Raw genomic sequence first — 19,324 nt, 5'->3', positions numbered from 1 at the left:
CCTCCTGGTGGCCTTCCAGGGGCTGCAGGAAAGCTGGGGAGGGACTTTGGAGGGGCAGCAGGGTGAGGAGGAGAAAGGTGCTGCAGGCTCTGCAGGGCTGGCCTGGGGCAGCCACAACTCCCCCAGCCCAGCTCCTGGGGAGCCCCAGGATGGCTCAGGCTGGAAGGCAGCTCAGAGACCACCCAGGGCCAAGCTCCCCACCATGGGCAGGGACAGTTCTCAGCTGGACTCAGCTCCTCCAGGCAGGAGGCAGCCACAGCCTCCCTGGGCAGCCTGGGCCAGAGTCTGAAGAGCTTCTGCCCCAGCCCCACTCTCCCCCTGCCCTGCCTCAGCTCCCCTCTCCCCCTGCCCTGCCCCAGCCCCACTCTCCCCCTGCCCTGCCTCAGCCCCACTCTCCCCCTGCCCTGCCTCAGCCCCACTCTCCCCCTGCCCTGCCTCAGCTCCAAACCCTTCCCCCTTGGCCTGGCTCCAGACCCCCTCAGCAAAAGGCCACAGCTGCAGCTCTGTGCCCAGCTCTGGAGCCTCTGTGCCAGGAAGGCTCTGGAGGGGCTGGAAGGTGTCCAGAGCAGGGCCAGGAGGGGGAGCAGAGGGCTGGAGCTGCTCTGAGCACAGCCTGAGAGGGTTGGGGTTGTGCAGACTGCAGAGGAGAAGGCTCCAGGGAGACCTTCTGGTGGCCTTCCAGGAGCTGCAGGGGGCTGCAGGAAAGCTGGGGAGGGACTTTGGAGGGGGTGAGGGAGGGCCAGGACTTGGGGGGATGGAGCAAAAGGAGAAGTGGGGAGCTGGAGATTGGCTGTGAGGAAGAAGTTGTTGGGCAGGAGGGTGGTGAGAGCCTGGCCCAGGCTGCCCAGGGAGGTGGTGGAAGCCTCCTGCTCAGCCCTGGAGGTGTTTGCAGCCAGGCTGGAGGTGGCTGTGAGCAACCTGCTGTGGGCTGAGGTGTCCCTGCCCAGGGCAGGGGCTGGGAGCTGGCTGAGCCTGCAGCTCCCTCCCAGCCCTGGGGTCCATGGCTTGCAGAGGTCCTCTCTTTGTGCTGCTCCCAGGCAGGAGGTGAGAGGGGCAATGAAACCCACGGAGCCCACCTGGGGTCTGAAGGGTGCAGGAGGAGTTTCTTCTCTGCATAGGCAGCCTGGATGGTGACTGTGATCTCCTGCACAGAGATGAAGAGCAGGGCTGAGCCTTCCAGCAGGGAGCTGCCTGGGGACACTCTGGGTGACCTGCTGGGACCCAGAGCTCAGCACCCTTCTGGCTTTACCTCCAGGTATGCCCAGAGCAGGTCAGAATTCTCCTCCTCCATAGGCATACCACAGCCCCTCCTTGACAGCCACAGCCTGGGGAGCCCCACACTGGCTCCTCCCCAGGGCTGATGCTGTTCACAGCTGGCACCAGGCTGGCAGGGACCCCCCAAGGCCCTCCTGCCCAAGCCCCCTGCAGGCAGCAGGGCCAGCTCCAGCAGCAGCAGGCTGCCCAGGGACACAGCCAGGCTGAGCTGGAAGGGCTGCAGGGATGGAGCCTCCACCACCTCCCTGGGCAGCCTGGGCCAGGCTCTCCCCAGCCTCCCTCTGCACAGCTTCCTCCTCAGCTCCAACCTAACTCTGCCCTGCTCCAGCTCCAAACCATTGCCCCTGGGCCTATCCCCACAGCCCCTTCTCAGCAGTCCCTGCCCAGCCTGCCTGCAGCTGCCCTGCAGCTCTGCAGCTGCAGCTCTCAGCTCTGCCTGCAGCCTTCTCCCCTGCAGGCTGCACAGCCCCAACCCTCCCAGCCTGGCCCCAGGGCAGAGGTTCTGCAGCCCTCTGCTCATCTCTGTGGCCTCCTCTGGCCCCTCTCCAGCAGCTCCAGGTCTCTCTTGTGCTGGGGGCTGCAGACCTGGCCCCAGCCCTGCAGGGGAGGTCTCCCCAGAGCAGAGCAGAGGGGCAGGATCCTCTCTCTCCAGCTCTGGCCACCCTGCTCTGGCTGCAGCCCAGGCTGCCCTTGGCCTCCTGTGCTGCCAGTGCCCAGTGCTGGCTGCTGCCCAGCTGCTCCCCAAGGCAGAGGTGCTCCAGCTGGGTGTCCCTGCCCATGGCAGGGGGGGGATGGGGTTGGACCAGATGACCTCTGGAGGCCTTTTCCAACCCACTGCAACCTGTGGAGCTGTGCAAACCTCCAAACCCTTCTCAGCATCAAAGGTCAAGGGAAGAAGTGGAAGTGCCCAAGGAACCAAGGTCCTTCTCCACCTCCCCTGGCTCAGCCACTGCCTCTTCCCAAGGGGCTCCCTAAGCCTTCCCCTCCCTGAGCACCAGGAGTGCTCCAGACTCAGCTCAGAGCCTGCTCCAAGGTGTGGAGAGTGAGGGGAAGCCAGGACTGACCTTCTCCATGTACAGAACCATCCTGGGCTGCTCCCCTGCAGGAAAGATGCTGAGCTCCACTGCCACCAAGGACCTCACCACGGTCCCCTCAGGCTGGAGGGAGATGTGGGGATGGGCAAGGCTCCAGATCCTGGCCACAGAGTCATTGTAGGGGGTGCCCTGGAAGAGCTGGTGAGGGAAGGAGCAGCAGGAGGAGAATCAGGGAGGGAAGGAGCAGGAGGAGGAGAAGCAGGGAGGGAAGGAGCAGCAGGAGGGGAACCAGGGAGGGAAGGAGCAGCAGGAGGAGAAGCAGGGAGGGAAGGAGCAGCAGGAGGGGAAGCAGGGAGGGAAGGAGCAGCAGGGGAAGCAGGGAGGGAAGGAGCAGCAGGGGAAGCAGGGAGGGAAGGAGCAGCAGGAGGAGAAGCAGGGAGGGATGAAGCAGGAGGAGAAGCAGGGAGGGAAGGGGCAGCAGGGGAAGCAGGGAGGGAAGGGGCAGCAGGGGAAGCAGGGAGGGAAGGGGCAGCAGGGGAAGCAGGGAGGGAAGGGGCAGCAGGGGAAGCAGGGAGGGAAGGAGCAGCAGGGGAAGCAGGGAGGGAAGGGGCAGCAGGGGAAGCAGGGAGGGGAGGAGCAGCAGGAGGAGAAGCAGGGAGGGAAGGAGCAGCAGGGGAACCAGGGAGGGAAGGGGCAGCAGGAGGGGAACCAGGGAGGGAAGGAGCAGCAGGAGGGGAACCAGGGAGGGAAGGAGCAGCAGGAGGGGAACCAGGGAGGGAAGGAGCAGCAGGAGAAGCAGGGAGGGAAGGAGCAGCAGGAGAAGCAGGGAGGGAAGGAGCAGCAGGAGGAGAAGCAGGGAGGGAAGAAGCAGCAGGGGAAGCAGGGAGGGAAGAAGCAGCAGGGGAAGCAGGGAGGGAAGGAGCAGCAGGGGAAGCAGGGAGGGAAGGAGCAGCAGGGGAAGCAGGGAGGGAAGGAGCAGCAGGAGGAGAAGCAGGGAGGGAAGAAGCAGCAGGGGAAGCAGGGAGGGAAGGAGCAGCAGGAGGAGAAGCAGGGAGGGAAGAAGCAGCAGGGGAAGCAGGGAGGGAAGGAGCAGCAGGGGAAGCAGGGAGGGGAGGAGCAGCAGGAGCATCAGTCAGGCTTTTGTCCTGCTTGAGGCCTCTCTGCCACAGAGCTGCATCCCCTGGCTCCAGGCTCCAGCTCCTCCTCCTCTCAAGCCCCAGCAGCTCAGCCAGGTCCCAGGGAGCCTGTGCCACCGAGGGGAGGCAGAACCCCCCCTAGCAAAGCACAAGTCCCAGCAGGCCCAGCTGAGAGTGGAGCTGCCCAGGGCAGGCCAGGAGGTGTTAGAGTGCAGGGGAAGCCACCTGAAAGTCCCTCCTGTGACACAAAGAGCTCCAGAGGGGGACCCAAAGTTACCATCTGCACCGCCCTGCGCTGCGCCTCCGACTCCTCCGCTGCAAACAGCTCCTGCAGGGACAAACCACACACAGGGCACAGGGAGCTGAGACCAGGGGGGGCCCAGCCCTCAGGGGCACAGCTGGGGGCCTCCCAGCTTCAGGCAGGGGAGCAGGAGGCTGGGGGAGACCTCCTGGCCCTCTGCAGCTCCCTGCAGGGAGCTTGCAGTCAGCTGGCAGCAGCCTCTGCTCCTCGGGGGCCAGGCACAGGAGCACAGGAGCTGCTTCCAAGCTGCCCCAGGGGAGCTCCAGGCTGGAGCTGAGGAAAGCTTTCTGCCCTGGCAGGGATCTCAGGCCCTGGAAGAGGCTGCCCAGGGCACTGCTGCAGGCCCCAGCCCTGGGGGTGGCCCAGCAGCTGTGGAGCTGGGGCTGAGGCTTGGTGCTGAGCCTGCAGGGATGGCTCAGGGGCTGGGCTGGATGAGTCATGGAGCCATGGAGTGGGGTTGGCTTGGGAGGGACCTCCAGGATCAGCCAGCTCCAGCCCCCTGCCATGCCCAGGGACCCCTCCCCCCAGCCCAGCTGCTCCAGGCCTCATCCAGCCTGGCCCTGAGCCCCTCCAGGCAGGGGGCAGCCACAGCCTCCCTGGGCAGCCTGTGCCAGGCTCTCCTCAGCCTCCCTGCCAACCATTCCTTCCTCCTCTCCACTCTCCCTCTGCCCTCTGCCAGCTCCAAGCCATTCTCCCTGCTCCTGGCACTCCCAGCCCTTGCCCACAGTCCCTCCCCAGCTCTCCTGGAGCCCTTCAGCTCCTGCCAGGCTGCTCTGAGCTCTGCCTGCAGCCTTCTCTCCTGCAGGCTCAACATCCACAGCCTCCCTGGGCAGCCTGGGCCAGAGCCTCAGCTCCCTCCTGCTGAACAACTTCTGCCTCAGCCCCACTCTCCCCCTGCCCTGCCCCAGCCCCACTCTCCCCCTGCCCTGCCTCAGCCCCAAACCCTTCCCCCCTGGCCTGGCTCCAGCCCCCCTCAGCCAAAGTCTCTCTGCAGCCTCCCTGCAGGATCCCTTCAGGCACTGCCAGGCAGCTCTGAGCTCCCCCTGGAGCCTTCTCCCCTGCAGGCTGCACAGCCCCAGCTCCCTCAGCCTGTGCCCCCAGCAGAGCTGCTCCAGCCCTGGCAGCAGCTCTGTGGCCTCTCTCCACGGCTCTGTGTCCTCCTGCTGCTGGGGACAGCAGAGCTGGAGGCAGGGCTGGAGGGGAGCTCAGAGCAGAGCCCAGGGGCAGGATCCCCTCTGCTGCCCTGCTGGCAGTGCTGCAGCTGGAGCTGAGCAGCACTGCAGGGCAGCCCCAGAGCTGCCATTGCTGCAGGGCCAGAGGAGCTGTGGGCCCTCTGCAGCCCCGAGGGGGTTCACCTGCAGCCTGTGGCCGGGGATGGTCCCCACCAGGCGCCGGTCCATGAAGGCAGCCGAGGCCAGGGAGCTGAGGACCTGCTCCGAGAACCAGAAGTAGATCATGCGGGAGGCAGGCAGCAGCCGCGGGGAGAACACCGAGCCCCGCAGCGCCGCCGAGTGGTTCAGGTACCGCACCGAGCCCTGCGGAGGGAAGCCGCAGCCGTGAGCCCCGCAGGCTGTGAGCCCCGCAGGGAGCGCCCCCCCGACCCCCCCCACACCTCCCCTCCCCCCTGGCAGCGCCCCCGAGCCGGCTGCGGGAGAGGCTGGCAGCGGAGCTGCGGCTGCGGCACAGCCTGGCAGCAGCCCCCGGGCAGCGCCGGCACCGAAGCTCCTGGGGAGGGGGCTGGGGGGGCAGCGGCTGCAGGGCAGCCCAGGGGGTGCCCAGGGGGGCAGGAAGGCCACCAGCAGCCTGGCCTGGAGCGGCACTGGGGTGGGCAGCAGGAGCAGGGCAGGGATGGTGCCCCCAGGGTGGGCACTGGGGAGGCCACAGCTTGAGCCCTGGGCTCAGCTCTGGGCTCCTCACTGCCAGCAGGAGCCTGAGGGGCTGGAGCAGGGCCAGGGAAGGGCAAGCAAGGTGGGGAAGGGGCTGGGGAGGAGCAGCTGAGGGCCCTGGGGGGGTTTGGTGTGCAGCAGAGGAGGCTGAGGGAGACCTCCTTGCTCTCTGCAGCTCCCTGGGGGGAGGCTGCAGCCAGCTGGGGCTTGGGCTCTGCTCCCCAGGCTCAGGGGATAGGAACTGGGCTGAAACTGTGCCAGGGGAGGCTGAGGTTGGAGAGGAGGAACAATTCCTTTGGTGCCAGAGGGGTCAGGGCCTGGCAGAGGCTGCCCAGGGAGGTGGTGGAGACCCCATGGCTGGAGGGGCTGCAGAGCCCTGTGGCCATGGCCCTGGGGGCCAGGGGCTGGTGGCCACGGTTGGGGTTGGGTTGGTGCTGGACTGGATGACCTCAGAGAGCTTTCCCAAGGCAAAGAGTTCTCTGCTGCTGGGCTCCCAGCACGGGCAGGCAGGCTGTGGGGGCTGAGCTCACCTTGTGGTAGGACTCCAGGTAAGTTGCTGTCACCAAAGGAGCTGAGGCCAGGGAGATGTCCAGCCCAATGCCCTGATCCTGGACAAAGTTTGCTGCAGGGAGGAAGGACACAAAGCTCCCAGCACAAAGCCAGCTGCAGGCCAGGGCTTCTGCCTCAGCTCCAAACCCTTCCCCCTTGGCCTGGCTCCAGACCCCCTCAGCAAAAGGCCACAGCTGCAGCTCTGTGCCCAGCTCTGGAGCCTCTGTGCCAGGAAGGCTCTGGAGGGGCTGGAAGGTGTCCAGAGCAGGGCCAGGAGGGGGAGCAGAGGGCTGGAGCTGCTCTGCTCTGAGCACAGCCTGAGAGGGTTGGGGTTGTGCAGGCTGCAGAGGAGAAGGCTCCAGGGAGACCTTCTGGTGGCCTTCCAGGAGCTGCAGGGGGCTGCAGGAAAGCTGGGGAGGGACTTTGGAGGGGGTGAGGGAGGGCCAGGACTGGGGGGGATGGAGCAAAAGGAGAAGTGGGGAGCTGGAGATTGGCTGTGGGGAAGAAGTTGTTGGGCAGGAGGGTGGTGAGAGCCTGGCCCAGGCTGCCCAGGGAGGTGGTGGAAACCTCCTGCTGATGCCTGGAGGTGTTTGCAGCCAGGCTGGAGGTGGCTGTGAGCAACCTGCTGTGGGGTGAGGTGTCCCTGCCCAGGGCAGGGGCTGGGAGCTGGCTGAGCCTGCAGCTCCCTTCCCCCCCTGCCAGCTCTGGGGCTGTAAGTGGGAGCAGGCAGAAGGCCCCAGGGGTAGTTACCTGCTAAATCATGAACAAAATTGGCCAGCATCTGGGCAAGGAAATTGATCTCAGAGCAGACCTGCAGGAGGAGAGCAGAGAAAACCTCAGGGGGGTGTGGGGAGGAGAGGTTGGCCTGCTGGGGCTGGGCTTGCATGGGGAGCCCTGGCGGGGCTGAGAGCCCAGGATGTGGCTGAGGCTCCATCCCTGCAGCCCTTCCAGCTCAGCCTGGCTGTGTCCCTGGGCAGCCTGCTGCAGCTGGAGCTGCCCCTGCTGCCTGCAGGGGGCTTGGGCAGGATGCCCTTGGAGGCTCCCTGCCAGCCTGATGCCAGTTGGGAGGCTGGGATTGAATCCCCCTCCCCCTGGAGGTGTTGAGCAGCTGCAGAGCTGTGGTGCTGAGGGCCTTGGTTTGGCACAGCCCTGGCAGGGCTGGAGGGTGGTTGGGCTCAGGGCTCTGGAAGGGCTTCTCCAGCCCAAGTCAGGCTCTGGCTCTGGGACTGGCTGTGTGCCTGGGGGCAGCCTGCTGCAGCTGGAGCTGCCCCTGCTGCCTGCAGGGGGGTTGCATGAGGTGAGCCTGGAGGCTCCCTTCCCACCCAAGGCAAGCTGGGGAGCTGTGAATGAGCCCCCAGTGCCAGCCCAGCCTCCCCCCTGGGCCAGGCTGGGTGCTTTGTGGAGTCTTGCCCTCTGTCTCGCTGCTCACAAGCACTGGAGCTGCACTGCTCTGCTCCTCTGGGCATGCAGGAGGAGCCTGGAGCCTTCCTCCCTCCCTGCCCAGGCAGGGCCAGACCTTACCTCTCTCTTGAGCACAAACTTCAGAGTGAAGGAGATGAAGTCTGTGAAGAGCTGCTTCAGCCAGCCTGGCCTGCAGGAGACACAGGGAGGGAGGTCAGGACCCCCCCCAGGGTGGGATGCTGAGGCTGAAGGGCTCAGGGAGCAGCAGCTGGGCAGCTGGAGGCTGCTTCTGCAGGGGGACAGACTCACTCCTTGTCTCCTTGGAGGTGCAGAATCAGCTTGTGGAAGGTCAGGTAGCAGTCTGAGGCATCAGCAGCCACCTGGTCCCTCTGGCACACTGCAGGGCATGGCAGGGGAAGGGAAGGGAAAGAGAGCAGCAGAGAGCAAAGTTGGCTCCAGGGGGAGGAGGAGAAAGGTGCTGCAGGCTCTGCAGGGCTGGCCTGGGGCAGCCACAACTCCCCCAGCCCAGCTCCTGGGGAGCCCCAGGATGGCTCAGGCTGGAAGGCAGCTCAGAGACCACCCAGGGCCAAGCTCCCCACCATGGGCAGGGACAGCTCTCAGCTGGACTCAGCTCCTCCAGGCAGGAGGCAGCCACAGCCTCCCTGGGCAGCCTGGGCCTGAGTCTGAAGAGCTTCTGCCTCAGCTCCCCTCTCCCCCTGCCCTGCCCCAGCCCCACTCTCCCCCTGCCCTGCCTCAGCCCCACTCTCCCCCTGCCCTGCCTCAGCCCCACTCTCCCCCTGCCCTGCCCCAGCCCCACTCTCCCCCTGCCCTGCCTCAGCCCCACTCTCCCCCTGCCCTGCCTCAGCTCCAAACCCTTCCCCCCTGGCCTGGCTCCAGCCCCCCTCAGCCAAAGTCTCTCTGCAGCCTCCCTGCAGGATCCCTTCAGGCACTGCCAGGCAGCTCTGAGCTCCCCCTGGAGCCTTCTCCCCTGCAGGCTGCACAGCCCCAGCTCCCTCAGCCTGTGCCCCCAGCAGAGCTGCTCCAGCCCTGGCAGCAGCTCTGTGGCCTCCTCTGGCCTCCCTCCACAGCTCTGGGAGGGCAGAGCAGGAGAGGAGCAGCCAGCCCTCAGGACCCTCTCCCCCTGCTGCTGCTGTGAGCCAGCAGGGCTCTGCTGACAGCACCTGGATCATCCTCCCCTGCTGAGGGCCACATTGCCTCCTGGCCTCCGTGCAGGGGGCAGGCAGGGAGCCAGTGCCAGCCCCCAGGTGCCCCCCAGCAGGCAGCTGGTGCTGAGGCTGCTCTGGCAGGCAGCAGGCAGAGGGAGCCCCCAGCCAGCTGCTGACTTACTGAGGTCAATGTTGATCTGGAGGTCGATGGAGGACTCGATCTCAAAATCCACTGAATGGAACAGCCTCAAGCTGGGGGAGCAGAGGAGAGGACAATTGGCCTCCTGGGCTGCTGGCCAGGGCTGCCCAGCCTTGCACCCTGCCCAGCAGGCAGCAGCCCACCCCCCTCCCAGCCTGGCTGGGGTCACTGCAAGGCTCTGAGGGCAGCAGGAGAGGAGAAACTCCTCCCGGGGTCCCCACTCCCAGAGCAGCAAAGGAGAGTGGAGAAGGCAGCTGCAGAGAGCCCCAGGGCTGCCAGGGGGGGAAGGGACCCCAGGGCTCAGCCAGCCCCAAGCCCCTGCCCTGGGCAGGGACAGCTCACCCCACAGCAGGTTGCTCACAGCCACCTCCAGCCTGGCTGCAAACACCTCCAGGGCTGAGCAGGAGGCTTCCACCACCTCCCTGGGCAGCCTGGGCCAGGCTCTCACCACCCTCCTGCCCAACAACTTCTTCCCCACAGCCAATCTCCAGCTCCCCACTTCTCCTTTTGCTCCATCCCCCCCAGTCCTGGCCCTCCCTCACCCCCTCCAAAGTCCCTCCCCAGCTTTCCTGCAGCCCCTGGAAGGCCACCAGAAGGTCTCCCTGGAGCCTTCTCCTCTGCAGATTGAGTACCCCAAGGGGGACCCTTGGCCATCTTCTCTCCTCATGCAGGAGGTGCTGGTGAGCACAGAAGGGCAGGGAGCAGATGAGAGACTCTGCCCTGAGCAGGGCTCAGCCTGGAAGGGGCCTCAGAGATCTACTGCAGCCTCCTGCCATGGGCAGGGACAGCTCTCAGCCAGACTCAGCTGCCCAAGGCCTCATCCAGCCTGGCCCTGAACAGCCCCAGGCAGGAGGCAGCCACAGCCTCCCTGGGCAGCCTGGGCCAGAGTCTGAGGAGCTTCTGCCTCAGCCCCACTCTCCCCCTGCCCTGCCTCAGCCCCACTCTCCCCCTGCCCTGCCTCAGCCCCACTCTCCCCCTGCCCTGCCCCAGCCCCACTCTCCCCCTGCCCTGCCTCAGCCCCACTCTCCCCCTGCCCTGCCTCAGCCCCACTCTCCCCCTGCCCTGCCTCAGCCCCACTCTCCCCCTGCCCTGCCCCAGCCCCACTCTCCCCCTGCCCTGCCTCAGCCCCAAACCCTTCCCCCCTGGCCTGGCTCCAGCCCCCCTCAGCCAAAGTCTCTCTGCAGCCTCCCTGCAGGATCCCTTCAGGCACTGCCAGGCAGCTCTGAGCTCCCCCTGGAGCCTTCTCCCCTGCAGGCTGCACAGCCCCAGCTCCCTCAGCCTGTGCCCCCAGCAGAGCTGCTCCAGCCCTGGCAGCAGCTCTGTGGCCTCCCTCCACAGCTCTGTGTCCTCCTCCTGCTGGGGACAGCAGAGCTGGAGGCAGGGCTGGAGGGGAGCTCAGAGCAGAGCCCAGGGGCAGGATCCCCTCTGCTGCCCTGCTGGCAGTGCTGCAGCTGGAGCTGAGCAGCACTGAAGGGCAGCCCCAGAGCTGCCATTGCTGCAGGGCCAGAGGAGCTGTGGCCCCTCTGCAGCCCGGGGTGCCAGGGGTGCCAGGGGTGCCAGGGGCTGGGGACTCACAACCAGGCTCCGGCGTAGCCGTAGGTCAGGGTGCCGCGGAAGGAGGCCGAGACGTTGGTGATGGCAATGTGGATGGCATCCTGCTCCCTCAGCTGCACCTCACTCTGCTCCAGCAACAGCTGATCCACCTGGATGCTGCCAGGGCACAGCACCATCGGTGCCCAGCACCATCTGTGCCCACGCCCAGGCACTGCCCAGCCCCAGCAGTGCCCAGCCCCATTGGTGCCCAGCCCCCAGCAGTGCCCAGCCCCAGCGGTGCCCAGCCCCCACCAGTGCCCAGCCCCAGCAGTGCCCAGTCCCAGCAGTGCCCAGCCCCCAGCAGTGCCCAGTCCCAGCAGTGCCCAGCCCCCAGCAGTGCCCAGCCCCAGCGGTGCCCAGCCCCCAGCAGTGCCCAGCCCCAGCAGTGCCCAGCCCCATTGGTGCGCAGCCCCCAGCGGTGCCCAGCCCCATCGGTGCCCAGCCCCAGCGGTGCCCAGCCCCAGCGGTGCCCAGTCCCCAGCAGTGCCCAGCCCCATTGGTGCCCAGCCCCCAGCGGTGCCCAGCCCCAGCGGTGCCCAGCCCCCAGCAGTGCCCAGCCCCAGCAGTGCCCAGCCCCCAGCAGTGCCCAGCCCCAGGCACTGCCCAGCCCCATTGGTGCCCAGCCCCCAGCGGTGCCCAGCCCCAGCGGTGCCCAGCCCCCAGCAGTGCCCAGCCCCAGCAGTGCCCAGCCCCATTGGTGCCCAGCCCCCAGCGGTGCCCAGCCCCATTGGTGCCCAGCCCCAGCAGTGCCCAGCCCCATTGGTGCCCAGCCCCCAGCGGTGCCCAGCCCCATTGGTGCCCAGCCCCCAGCGGTGCCCAGCCCCAGCAGTGCCCAGCCCCCAGCAGTGCCCAGCCCAAGCACTGCCCAGCCCCATTGGTGCCCAGCCCCCAGCGGTGCCCAGCCCCCAGCAATGCCCAGCCCCCAGCAGTGCCCAGCCCCAGGCAATGCCCAGCCCCATTGGTGCCCAGCCCCCAGCGGTGCCCAGCCCCATTGGTGCCCAGCCCCCAGCGGTGCCCAGCCCCAGCGGTGCCCAGCCCCAGCGGTGCCCAGCCCCAGCAGTGCCCAGCCCCAGCGGTTCCCAGCCCCAGCGGTGCCCAGCCCCAGCAGTGCCCAGCCCCCAGCAGTGCCCAGCCCCCAGCGGTGCCCAGCCCCAGGCACTGCCCAGCCCCATTGGTGCCCAGCCCCAGCAATGCCCAGCCCCATTGGTGCCCAGCCCCAGCAGTGCCCAGCCCCATTGGTGCCCAGCCCCCAGCGGTGCCCAGCCCCAGCAGTGCCCAGCCCCCAGCAGTGCCCAGCCCCAGCAGTGCCCAGCCCCATTGGTGCCCAGCCCCAGCGGTGCCCAGCCCCAGCAGTGCCCAGCCCCAGCGGTGCCCAGCCCCAGCAGTGCCCAGCCCCAGCAGTGCCCAGCCCCAGCAGTGCCCAGCCCCCAGCAGTGCCCAGCCCCCAGCGGTGCCCAGCCCCAGGCACTGCCCAGCCCCATTGGTGCCCAGCCCCCAGCGGTGCCCAGCCCCATTGGTGCCCAGCCCCCAGCGGTGCCCAGCCCCAGCAGTGCCCAGCCCCAGCGGTGCCCAGCCCCAGCAGTGCCCAGCCCCAGCGGTGCCCAGCCCCCAGCGGTGCCCAGCCCCAGGCACTGCCCAGCCCCATTGGTGCCCAGCCCCCAGCGGTGCCCAGCCCCCAGCGGTGCCCAGCCCCATTGGTGCCCAGCCCCCAGCGGTGCCCAGCCCCAGCAGTGCCCAGCCCCATTGGTGCCCAGCCCCATTGGTGCCCAGCCCCCAGCGGTGCCCAGCCCCCAGCAGTGCCCAGCCCCAGCAGTGCCCAGCCCCAGCGGTGCCCAGCCCCAGCAGTGCCCAGCCCCATTGGTGCCCAGCCCCCAGCAGTGCCCAGCCCCAGCAGTGCCCAGTCCCAGCAGTGCCCAGCCCCAGCAGTGCCCAGCCCCATTGGTGCCCAGCCCCCAGCAGTGCCCAGCCCCAGCAGTGCCCAGCCCCAGCGGTGCCCAGCCCCAGCGGTGCCCAGCCCCCAGCATTGCCCAGCCCCAGCAGTGCCCAGCCCCAGCAGTGCCCAGTCCCAGCGGTGCCCAGCCCCAGCAGTGCCCAGCCCTAGCAGTGCCCAGCCCCAGCGGTGCCCAGCCCCATTGGTGCCCAGCCCCCAGCAGTGCCCAGCCCCAGCAGTGCCCAGCCCCCAGCAGTGCCCAGCCCCAGCAGTGCCCAGCCCCAGCGGTGCCCAGCCCCATTGGTGCCCAGCCCCAGCAGTGCCCAGCCCCAGCAGTGCCCAGTCCCAGCAGTGCCCAGCCCCAGCGGTGCCCAGCCCCAGGCACTGCCCAGCCCCAGCAGTGCCCAGCCCCAGCAGTGCCCAGCCCCAGCAGTGCTCAGCCCCAGCGGTGCCCAGCCCCCAGCGGTGCCCAGCCCCAGCGGTGCCCAGCCCCAGGCACTGCCCAGCCCCATTGGTGCTCAGCCCCAGCGGTGCCCAGCCCCAGCAGTGCCCAGCCCCAGCAGTGCCCAGCCCCAGCGGTGCCCAGCCCCAGCGGTGCCCAGCCCCAGCGGTGCTCAGCCCCAGCGGTGCCCAGCCCCAGCGGTGCCCAGCCCCCAGCAGTGCCCAGCCCCCAGCGGTGCCCAGCCCCAGCAGTGCCCAGCCCCAGCAGTGCCCAGCCCCATTGGTGCCCAGCCCCAGCGGTGCCCAGCCCCCAGCAGTGCCCAGCCCCAGCAGTGCTCAGCCCCCAGCAGTGCTCAGCCCCCAGCAGTGCCCAGCCCCAGCGGTGCCCAGCCCCAGCGGTGCCCAGCCCCAGCAGTGCCCAGCCCCAGCGGTGCCCAGCCCCAGCGGTGCCCAGCCCCCAGCAGTGCCCAGCCCCAGCGGTGCCCAGCCCCAGCAGTGCCCAGCCCCAGCGGTGCCCAGCCCCAGCGGTGCCCAGCCCCAGCGGTGCCCAGGCCCCAGTGGTGCCCAGCCCCCAGCAGTGCCCAGCCCCAGCGGTGCCCAGCCCCAGCAGTGCCCAGCCCCGGGGCTGCTGGCTGTGCCCACCCTTGCTCCCCACAGGCTGTTGCCTTCCCCCCACAGCTTTGCTCTCTGGCTGCTTCCTGCTCTGCAGGCAGCTGCTGGGGCTCCAGAGGGCAACTTGAGACTCACTGAGGGGATTCAGAGCCCCAGAGCCCAGGGGGGGAAGGGACCCCAGGGCTCAGCCAGCTCCCAGCCCCTGCCCTGGGCAGGGACACCTCACCCCACAGCAGGTTGCTCACAGCCACCTCCAGCCTGGCTGCAAACACCTCCAGGGCTGAGCAGGAGGCTTCCACCACCTCCCTGGGCAGCCTGGGCCAGGCTCTCACCACCCTCCTGCCCAACAACTTCTTCCTCACAGCCAATCTCCAGCTCCCCACTTCTCCTTTTGCTCCATCCCCCCCAGTCCTGGCCCTCCCTCACCCCCTCCAAAGTCCCTCCCCAGCTTTCCTGCAGCCCCCTGCAGCCCCTGGAAGGCCACCAGAAGGTCTCCCTGGAGCCTTCTCCTCTGCAGCCTGCACAACCCCAACTCTCTCAGGCTGTGCTCAGAGCAGCTCCAGCCCTCTGCTCCCCCTCCTGGCCCTGCTCTGGACACCTTCCAGCCCCTCCAGAGCCTTCCTGGCACAGAGGCTGCAGAGCTGGGCACAGAGCTGCAGCTGTGGGCTCAGCAGAGTGGAGCAGAGAGGCAGAATCCCCTCCCTGGCCCTGCTGGCCACACTTCTGCTGCTGCAGCCCAGGCTCTGCTTGGCTCTCTGGGCTGCAAGTGCTCCCTGCTGGCTCCTGCTGAGCTTCTCCTCCCTCAGCACCCCCAAGGCCTTCTCCTGATTCCTCCTTCCCTCAGAGCCTCTCTCTTGGTGTTCTCTTGGCTGGAGAAGGCCTTTCAGCCCCTGCAGTCCAACCCTCCTCACTCCCTGGCATGGCTGGGTCCAAGCCTTGGCCCTCAGCACCACATCCCTGCCTCTGGGTAACCCCCTCCAGGGCTGGGCACTCAGCCACCCCCTCCCTGGGCAGCTTCTCCTGGTGCCCAACCTAGCCCTGCCCTGCTGCAGCAGGCTGAGGCCATCTCCCTCTGCCCCAGCAGCGCTCCTTGGCAAGGGCAGGGCTGCCCAGAACTGCCAGGCTGTGCCCTGGGGGCCCCTGGGAGATGCCAGGAGCAGGGGCTGCAATGTGAGTGGCATCAACCCTCCCTGAGGCACCCTCCCTGGCATCAGCCCCTGCCAGTGCCCAGCCCCAGGGCTGCCTGCTGGCACCAGGCTTTGCTGCTGAGGCCCTGGGCTCTCTCAAGTGCCCACTCTGCCCTCAGGAGCTCCTGGCAGACAGGAGGGGCTGGGCTGCTGCCCCCAGCCCGGGGGTGCTGCAGCTGCCCTGTGCTGCTGGAGTGCTGCAGCCTCCCTGCCAGCTGCAGGAGGCTGCTCTGCCTGCAGCTTGGTGCTGAGCCTGCAGGGATGGCTCAGAGGCTGGGCTGGATGAGCCATGGAGCCATGGAGTGGGTTTGGCTTGGGAGGGACCTCCAGGATCAGCCAGCTCCAAGCCCCCTGCCATGCCCAGGGAGCCCTCCCCCCAGCCCAGGCTGCTCCAGGCCTCATCCAGCCTGGTCCTGGAACCCCTCCAGGCAGGGGGCAGCCACAGCCTCCCTGGGCAGCCTGTGCCAGGCTCTCCCCAGCCTCCCTGCCAACCATTCCTTCCTCCTCTCCACTCTCAGTCTCCCCTCTCCCAGCTCCAAGCCATTCTCCCTGCTCCTGGCACCCCCAGCCCTTGTCCAAAGCTCTCCTGGAGCCTCCTCCAGGCTGCTCTGAGCTCTGCCTGGAGCCTTCTCTTCCTCCTCTCCACTCTCAGTCTCCCCTCTCCCAGCTCCAAGCCATTCTCCCTGCTCCTGGCACTCCCAGCCCTTGTCCAAAGCTCTCCTGGAGCCTCCTCCAGGCTGCTCTGAGGTCTGCCTGGAGCCTTCTCTTCCTCAGGCTCAGCAGCCTCAACTCTCCCAGCCTGGCCCCACAGGGGAGGCTCTGCAGCCCCATGGCAAAGCCCAGCCCTGTGTGGCACTGAGCATGGCCTGGTGCCACCCTGCTGATCAGCCACAGCCTCCTGGAATCCATAAGGCTGGAAAAGACCTCAGGGATCATCAAGCCCACCCTGGCACCCAACCCCTCCTGCCTACTGACCCATGGCACCGAGTGCCACCTCCAATCCCCTCTTGAACCCCTCCAGGGCTGGGGACTCCACCACCTCCCTGGGCAGCACATCCCAAGGGCCAACAACTCTCTCTGGGAAGAACTTTCTCCTCATGGGGGTGGCTCCAGCAGCCTCCCTGCAGGTGCCTTTGGCCCCCTCCATGTGCCATGGGCACCATCTCTCACTGCCAGCCCTGCAGGGCCAGAGCTGCCCAGCCCTGTGGGCAGAGATGTGCACCCCCCGAGGTGGGACAGCAGCAGCCTCAGGCCTGAAGGGGCTGCAAGGCATGGAGCAGGAGCTGAGCCTGGCCTGGAGCTGGGGCTGAGCCTGGCCTGGAGCTGGGGCTGAGCCTGGCCTGGAGCAGGAGCTGAGCCTGGCCTGGAGCGGGAGCTGAGCCTGGCCTGGAGCGGGAGCTGAGCCTGGCCTGGAGCGGGAGCTGAGCCTGGCCTGGAGCGGGAGCTGAGCCTGGCCCGGAGCGGGAGCTGAGCCTGGCCTGGAGCTGGAGCTGAGCCTGGCCTGGAGCGGGAGCTGAGCCTGGCCCGGAGCGGGAGCTGAGCCTGGCCCGGAGCGGGAGCTGAGCCTCGCCCGGAGCTGGAGCTGAGCCTCGCCCGGAGCGGGAGCTGAGCCTGGCATGGAGCGGGAGCTGAGCCTCGCCCGGAGCTGGAGCTGAGCCTCGCCCGGAGCGGGAGCTGAGCCTGGCCCGGAGCGGGAGCTGAGCCTCGCCCGGAGCGGGAGCTGAGCCTGGCCCGGAGCTGGAGCTGAGCCTGGCCTGGAGCTGGAGCTGAGCCTGGCCCGGAGCGGGAGCTGAGCCTGGCCCGGAGCGGGAGCTGAGCCTGGCCCGGAGCTGGAGCTGAGCCTGGCCTGGAGCGGGAGCTGAGCCTGGCCTGGAGCTGGAGCTGAGCCTGGCCCGGAGCGGGAGCTGAGCCTGGCCTGGAGCTGGAGCTGAGCCTGGCCCGGAGCTGGAGCTGAGCCTGGCCTGGAGCTGGAGCTGAGCCTGGCCTGGAGCTGGAGCTGAGCCTGGCCCGGAGCTGGAGCTGAGCCTGGCCCGGAGCAGGAGCTGAGCCTGGCACGGAGCGGGAGCTTGCTGCCAGCAGGGGTGCCTGGCACACGGCCCCAGCTGCCCCCCAGCTGCCCCCCAGCTGCCCCCCAGCTGCCCTGGCAGCCAGCCCCCAGGCACTCACTTGGTGAGCTCGTAGGCCACCTTGCCCAGCAGCCTCATGGACCTCTCGCCGGTGATGTTGGGGAACTTGGCGCTCCGGAAGGCTGCCTGGATGACCTTGGCTGTCTCCTGGTTCACTGCGGGAGGAGAGAAGGGCACAGGTCACAGGGCCACCACCACCACACCACCACCACACCACCACCATCACCACACCACCACCACTATCACCATCACCACCACCATCACCACACCACCACCATACCACCACCACACCACCTCCACCACCACCACACCACCTCCACCACCACACCACCTCCACCACCACAGCACACCACCACCATCACACCACCATCACCACCACCACACCACCACCATCATCACACCACCATCACCACCACACCATCGCCACCACACCACCATCACCACCACACCATCACCACCACCACCCCACCTCCACCACCACCATACCACCACCACCACCACATCACCAGCACACCACCTCCACCACCACCACACCACCTCCACCACCACACCACCACCATCACCACCACACCATCACCACACCACCACCACCACCACACCACCTCCACCACGACACCATCACCACACCACCACCACCACACCACCTCCACCACCACCACACCATCACCACCACCATCACACCACCATCACCACCACACCACTATCACCACCACACCACCACCACCACACCATCACCACCACCATCACCACCACACCACCACCACACCACCACCACCCCACCACCACCACCCCACCACCACCACATCACCACCACCATCACCACCACACCACCACCACCCCACCACCACCACCACCACACCATCACCACCTCCACCACCACATCACCAGCACACCACCTCCACCACCACCACACCAACAGCACACCACCACCACCACACCATCACCACCATACCACCACCACCACCACATCACCAGCACACCACCTCCACCACCACACCACCACCACCACACCACCATCACCACCACACCACCACCACATCACCATCACACCAGCACCACACCATCACCCCCCAGGGAGGAGCACTGCTGAGACTCTGGGCTGAGGAGAGGACTTGGAGAGCAGCTTCCAGCTCCTCTGTGACGTTCAGCCCAGGTGCCCAAGCTTTAACCCCTGCCCCAGGGCAGCTCTTCAGAGAATCAGCACTGTTGGGAATGGTCCCCAAGCTCACAGAGTCCAGCAGGGAGTCAGAGGATCAGAGCACCACAGAAGGGTTTGGGCTGGAAAAGGCTTCCAAGAGCATCCAGCCCAGCACCAACCCAACCCCACCATGGCCACCAGCCCCTGGCCCCCAGGGCCATGGCCACAGGGCTCTGGGACACCTCCAGCCATGGGGACTCCACCACCTCCCTGGGCAGCCTCTGCCAGGCCCTGACCCCTCTGGCACCAAAGGAGTTGTTCCTCCTCTCCAACCTCAGCCTCCCCTGGCACAGCTCCAGGCCAGGTCCTCTCCTCCTGTCCCCTGAGCCTGGGGAGCAGAGCCCAAGCCCCAGCTGGCTGCAGCCTCCTCCCAGGGAGCTGCAGAGAGCAAGGAGGTCTCCCTCAGCCTCCTCTGCCCCACACCAAACCCCCCCAGGGCCCTCAGCTGCTCCTCCCCAGCCCTCTTCCCCAGCCCCTTCCCCACCTTGCTTGCCCTTCCCTGGCCCTGCTCCAGCCCCTCAGGCTCCTGCTGGCAGTGAGGAGCCCAGAGCTGAGCCCAGGGCTCAAGCTGTGGCCTCCCCAGTGCCCACTCCAGGGGCACCATCCCTGCCCTGCTCCTGCTGCCCACCCTAGTGCTGCTCCAGGCCAGGCTGCTGGTGGCCTTCCTGCCCCCCTGGGCACCCCCTGGGCTGCCCTGCAGCCGCTGCCCCCCAGCCCCCTCCTCTCGGGGCGCTGCAGAGAGCAAGGAGGTCTCCCTCAGCCTCCTCTGCTCTGGGCTGCACACCCCCAGCTCCCTCCGCTGCTCCTCATACTCCATGCCCTCCAAAACCCCTCAGCAGCCTCATTGCTCTTCTCTGGACACCCTCCAGGCCTCTCCTGCCCTCTGTGGCCACCCCTCAGCAGACACAGAGCCCGCAGGGTGGCCGTGGCAGCAGCTGGCTGCTCCCCGGGGGGCGCCGAGGCACTTACGGAGCAGCGCCGCAGGCTTGGTCATCCTGCAGACGATCCCGGTGGACCTGTAAGGGAACTCCCCAAACTCACAGCCTCCTCCTGCTGCTGCTGCTGCTGCTGTGTGGCTGAGCAGCAGCATCCCCAAGAGCCCCAGGAGCTGCATCCCTGCCGGCGCCCCCAGGCAGCCGCGGCCGGAGGGGAGAGCGGCGCTGGGAGGGAGTGGGGCTCGGCGGGGGCCGGGGGCTGCTTTCATAGCTGCAAGGAGGCCTGGCTGGGAGCAGGACATGACCTGCTTCCTCCACTTATCAAAACTCATCACACACTTCCTCAGCATCTCCC

General features: G+C 67.9%; 1 protein-coding gene across 1 annotated transcript in view; it reads right to left on the bottom strand.

Moving 5' to 3' along the window:
• Positions 1-19,117, bottom strand: part of CETP (cholesteryl ester transfer protein) — a gene marked incomplete at its 5' end in the record, with an annotated part of 22,189 nt that extends 3,072 nt beyond the window's left edge. Inside the window, 12 exons of the mRNA XM_054179576.1 lie at positions 1,077-1,144; positions 2,340-2,507; positions 3,723-3,773; positions 5,102-5,281; positions 6,163-6,254; positions 6,932-6,992; positions 7,703-7,772; positions 7,892-7,979; positions 8,930-9,000; positions 10,523-10,657; positions 16,877-16,991; positions 18,998-19,117. Coding sequence (XP_054035551.1) covers positions 1,077-1,144; positions 2,340-2,507; positions 3,723-3,773; positions 5,102-5,281; positions 6,163-6,254; positions 6,932-6,992; positions 7,703-7,772; positions 7,892-7,979; positions 8,930-9,000; positions 10,523-10,657; positions 16,877-16,991; positions 18,998-19,117 — 1,219 coding nt within the window. The remainder of the gene's footprint in view (positions 1-1,076; positions 1,145-2,339; positions 2,508-3,722; positions 3,774-5,101; positions 5,282-6,162; positions 6,255-6,931; positions 6,993-7,702; positions 7,773-7,891; positions 7,980-8,929; positions 9,001-10,522; positions 10,658-16,876; positions 16,992-18,997) is intronic.
• Positions 19,118-19,324: the final 207 nt, after the last annotated feature.

Source organism: Dryobates pubescens, unplaced genomic scaffold, assembly GCF_014839835.1.
Source record: "Dryobates pubescens isolate bDryPub1 unplaced genomic scaffold, bDryPub1.pri scaffold_88_arrow_ctg1, whole genome shotgun sequence".
Taxonomy (NCBI): domain Eukaryota; kingdom Metazoa; phylum Chordata; class Aves; order Piciformes; family Picidae; genus Dryobates; species Dryobates pubescens.
The sequence above is the reverse complement of the archived record's forward strand: the minus strand, read 5'-3'. Positions and strand labels throughout refer to the sequence as shown.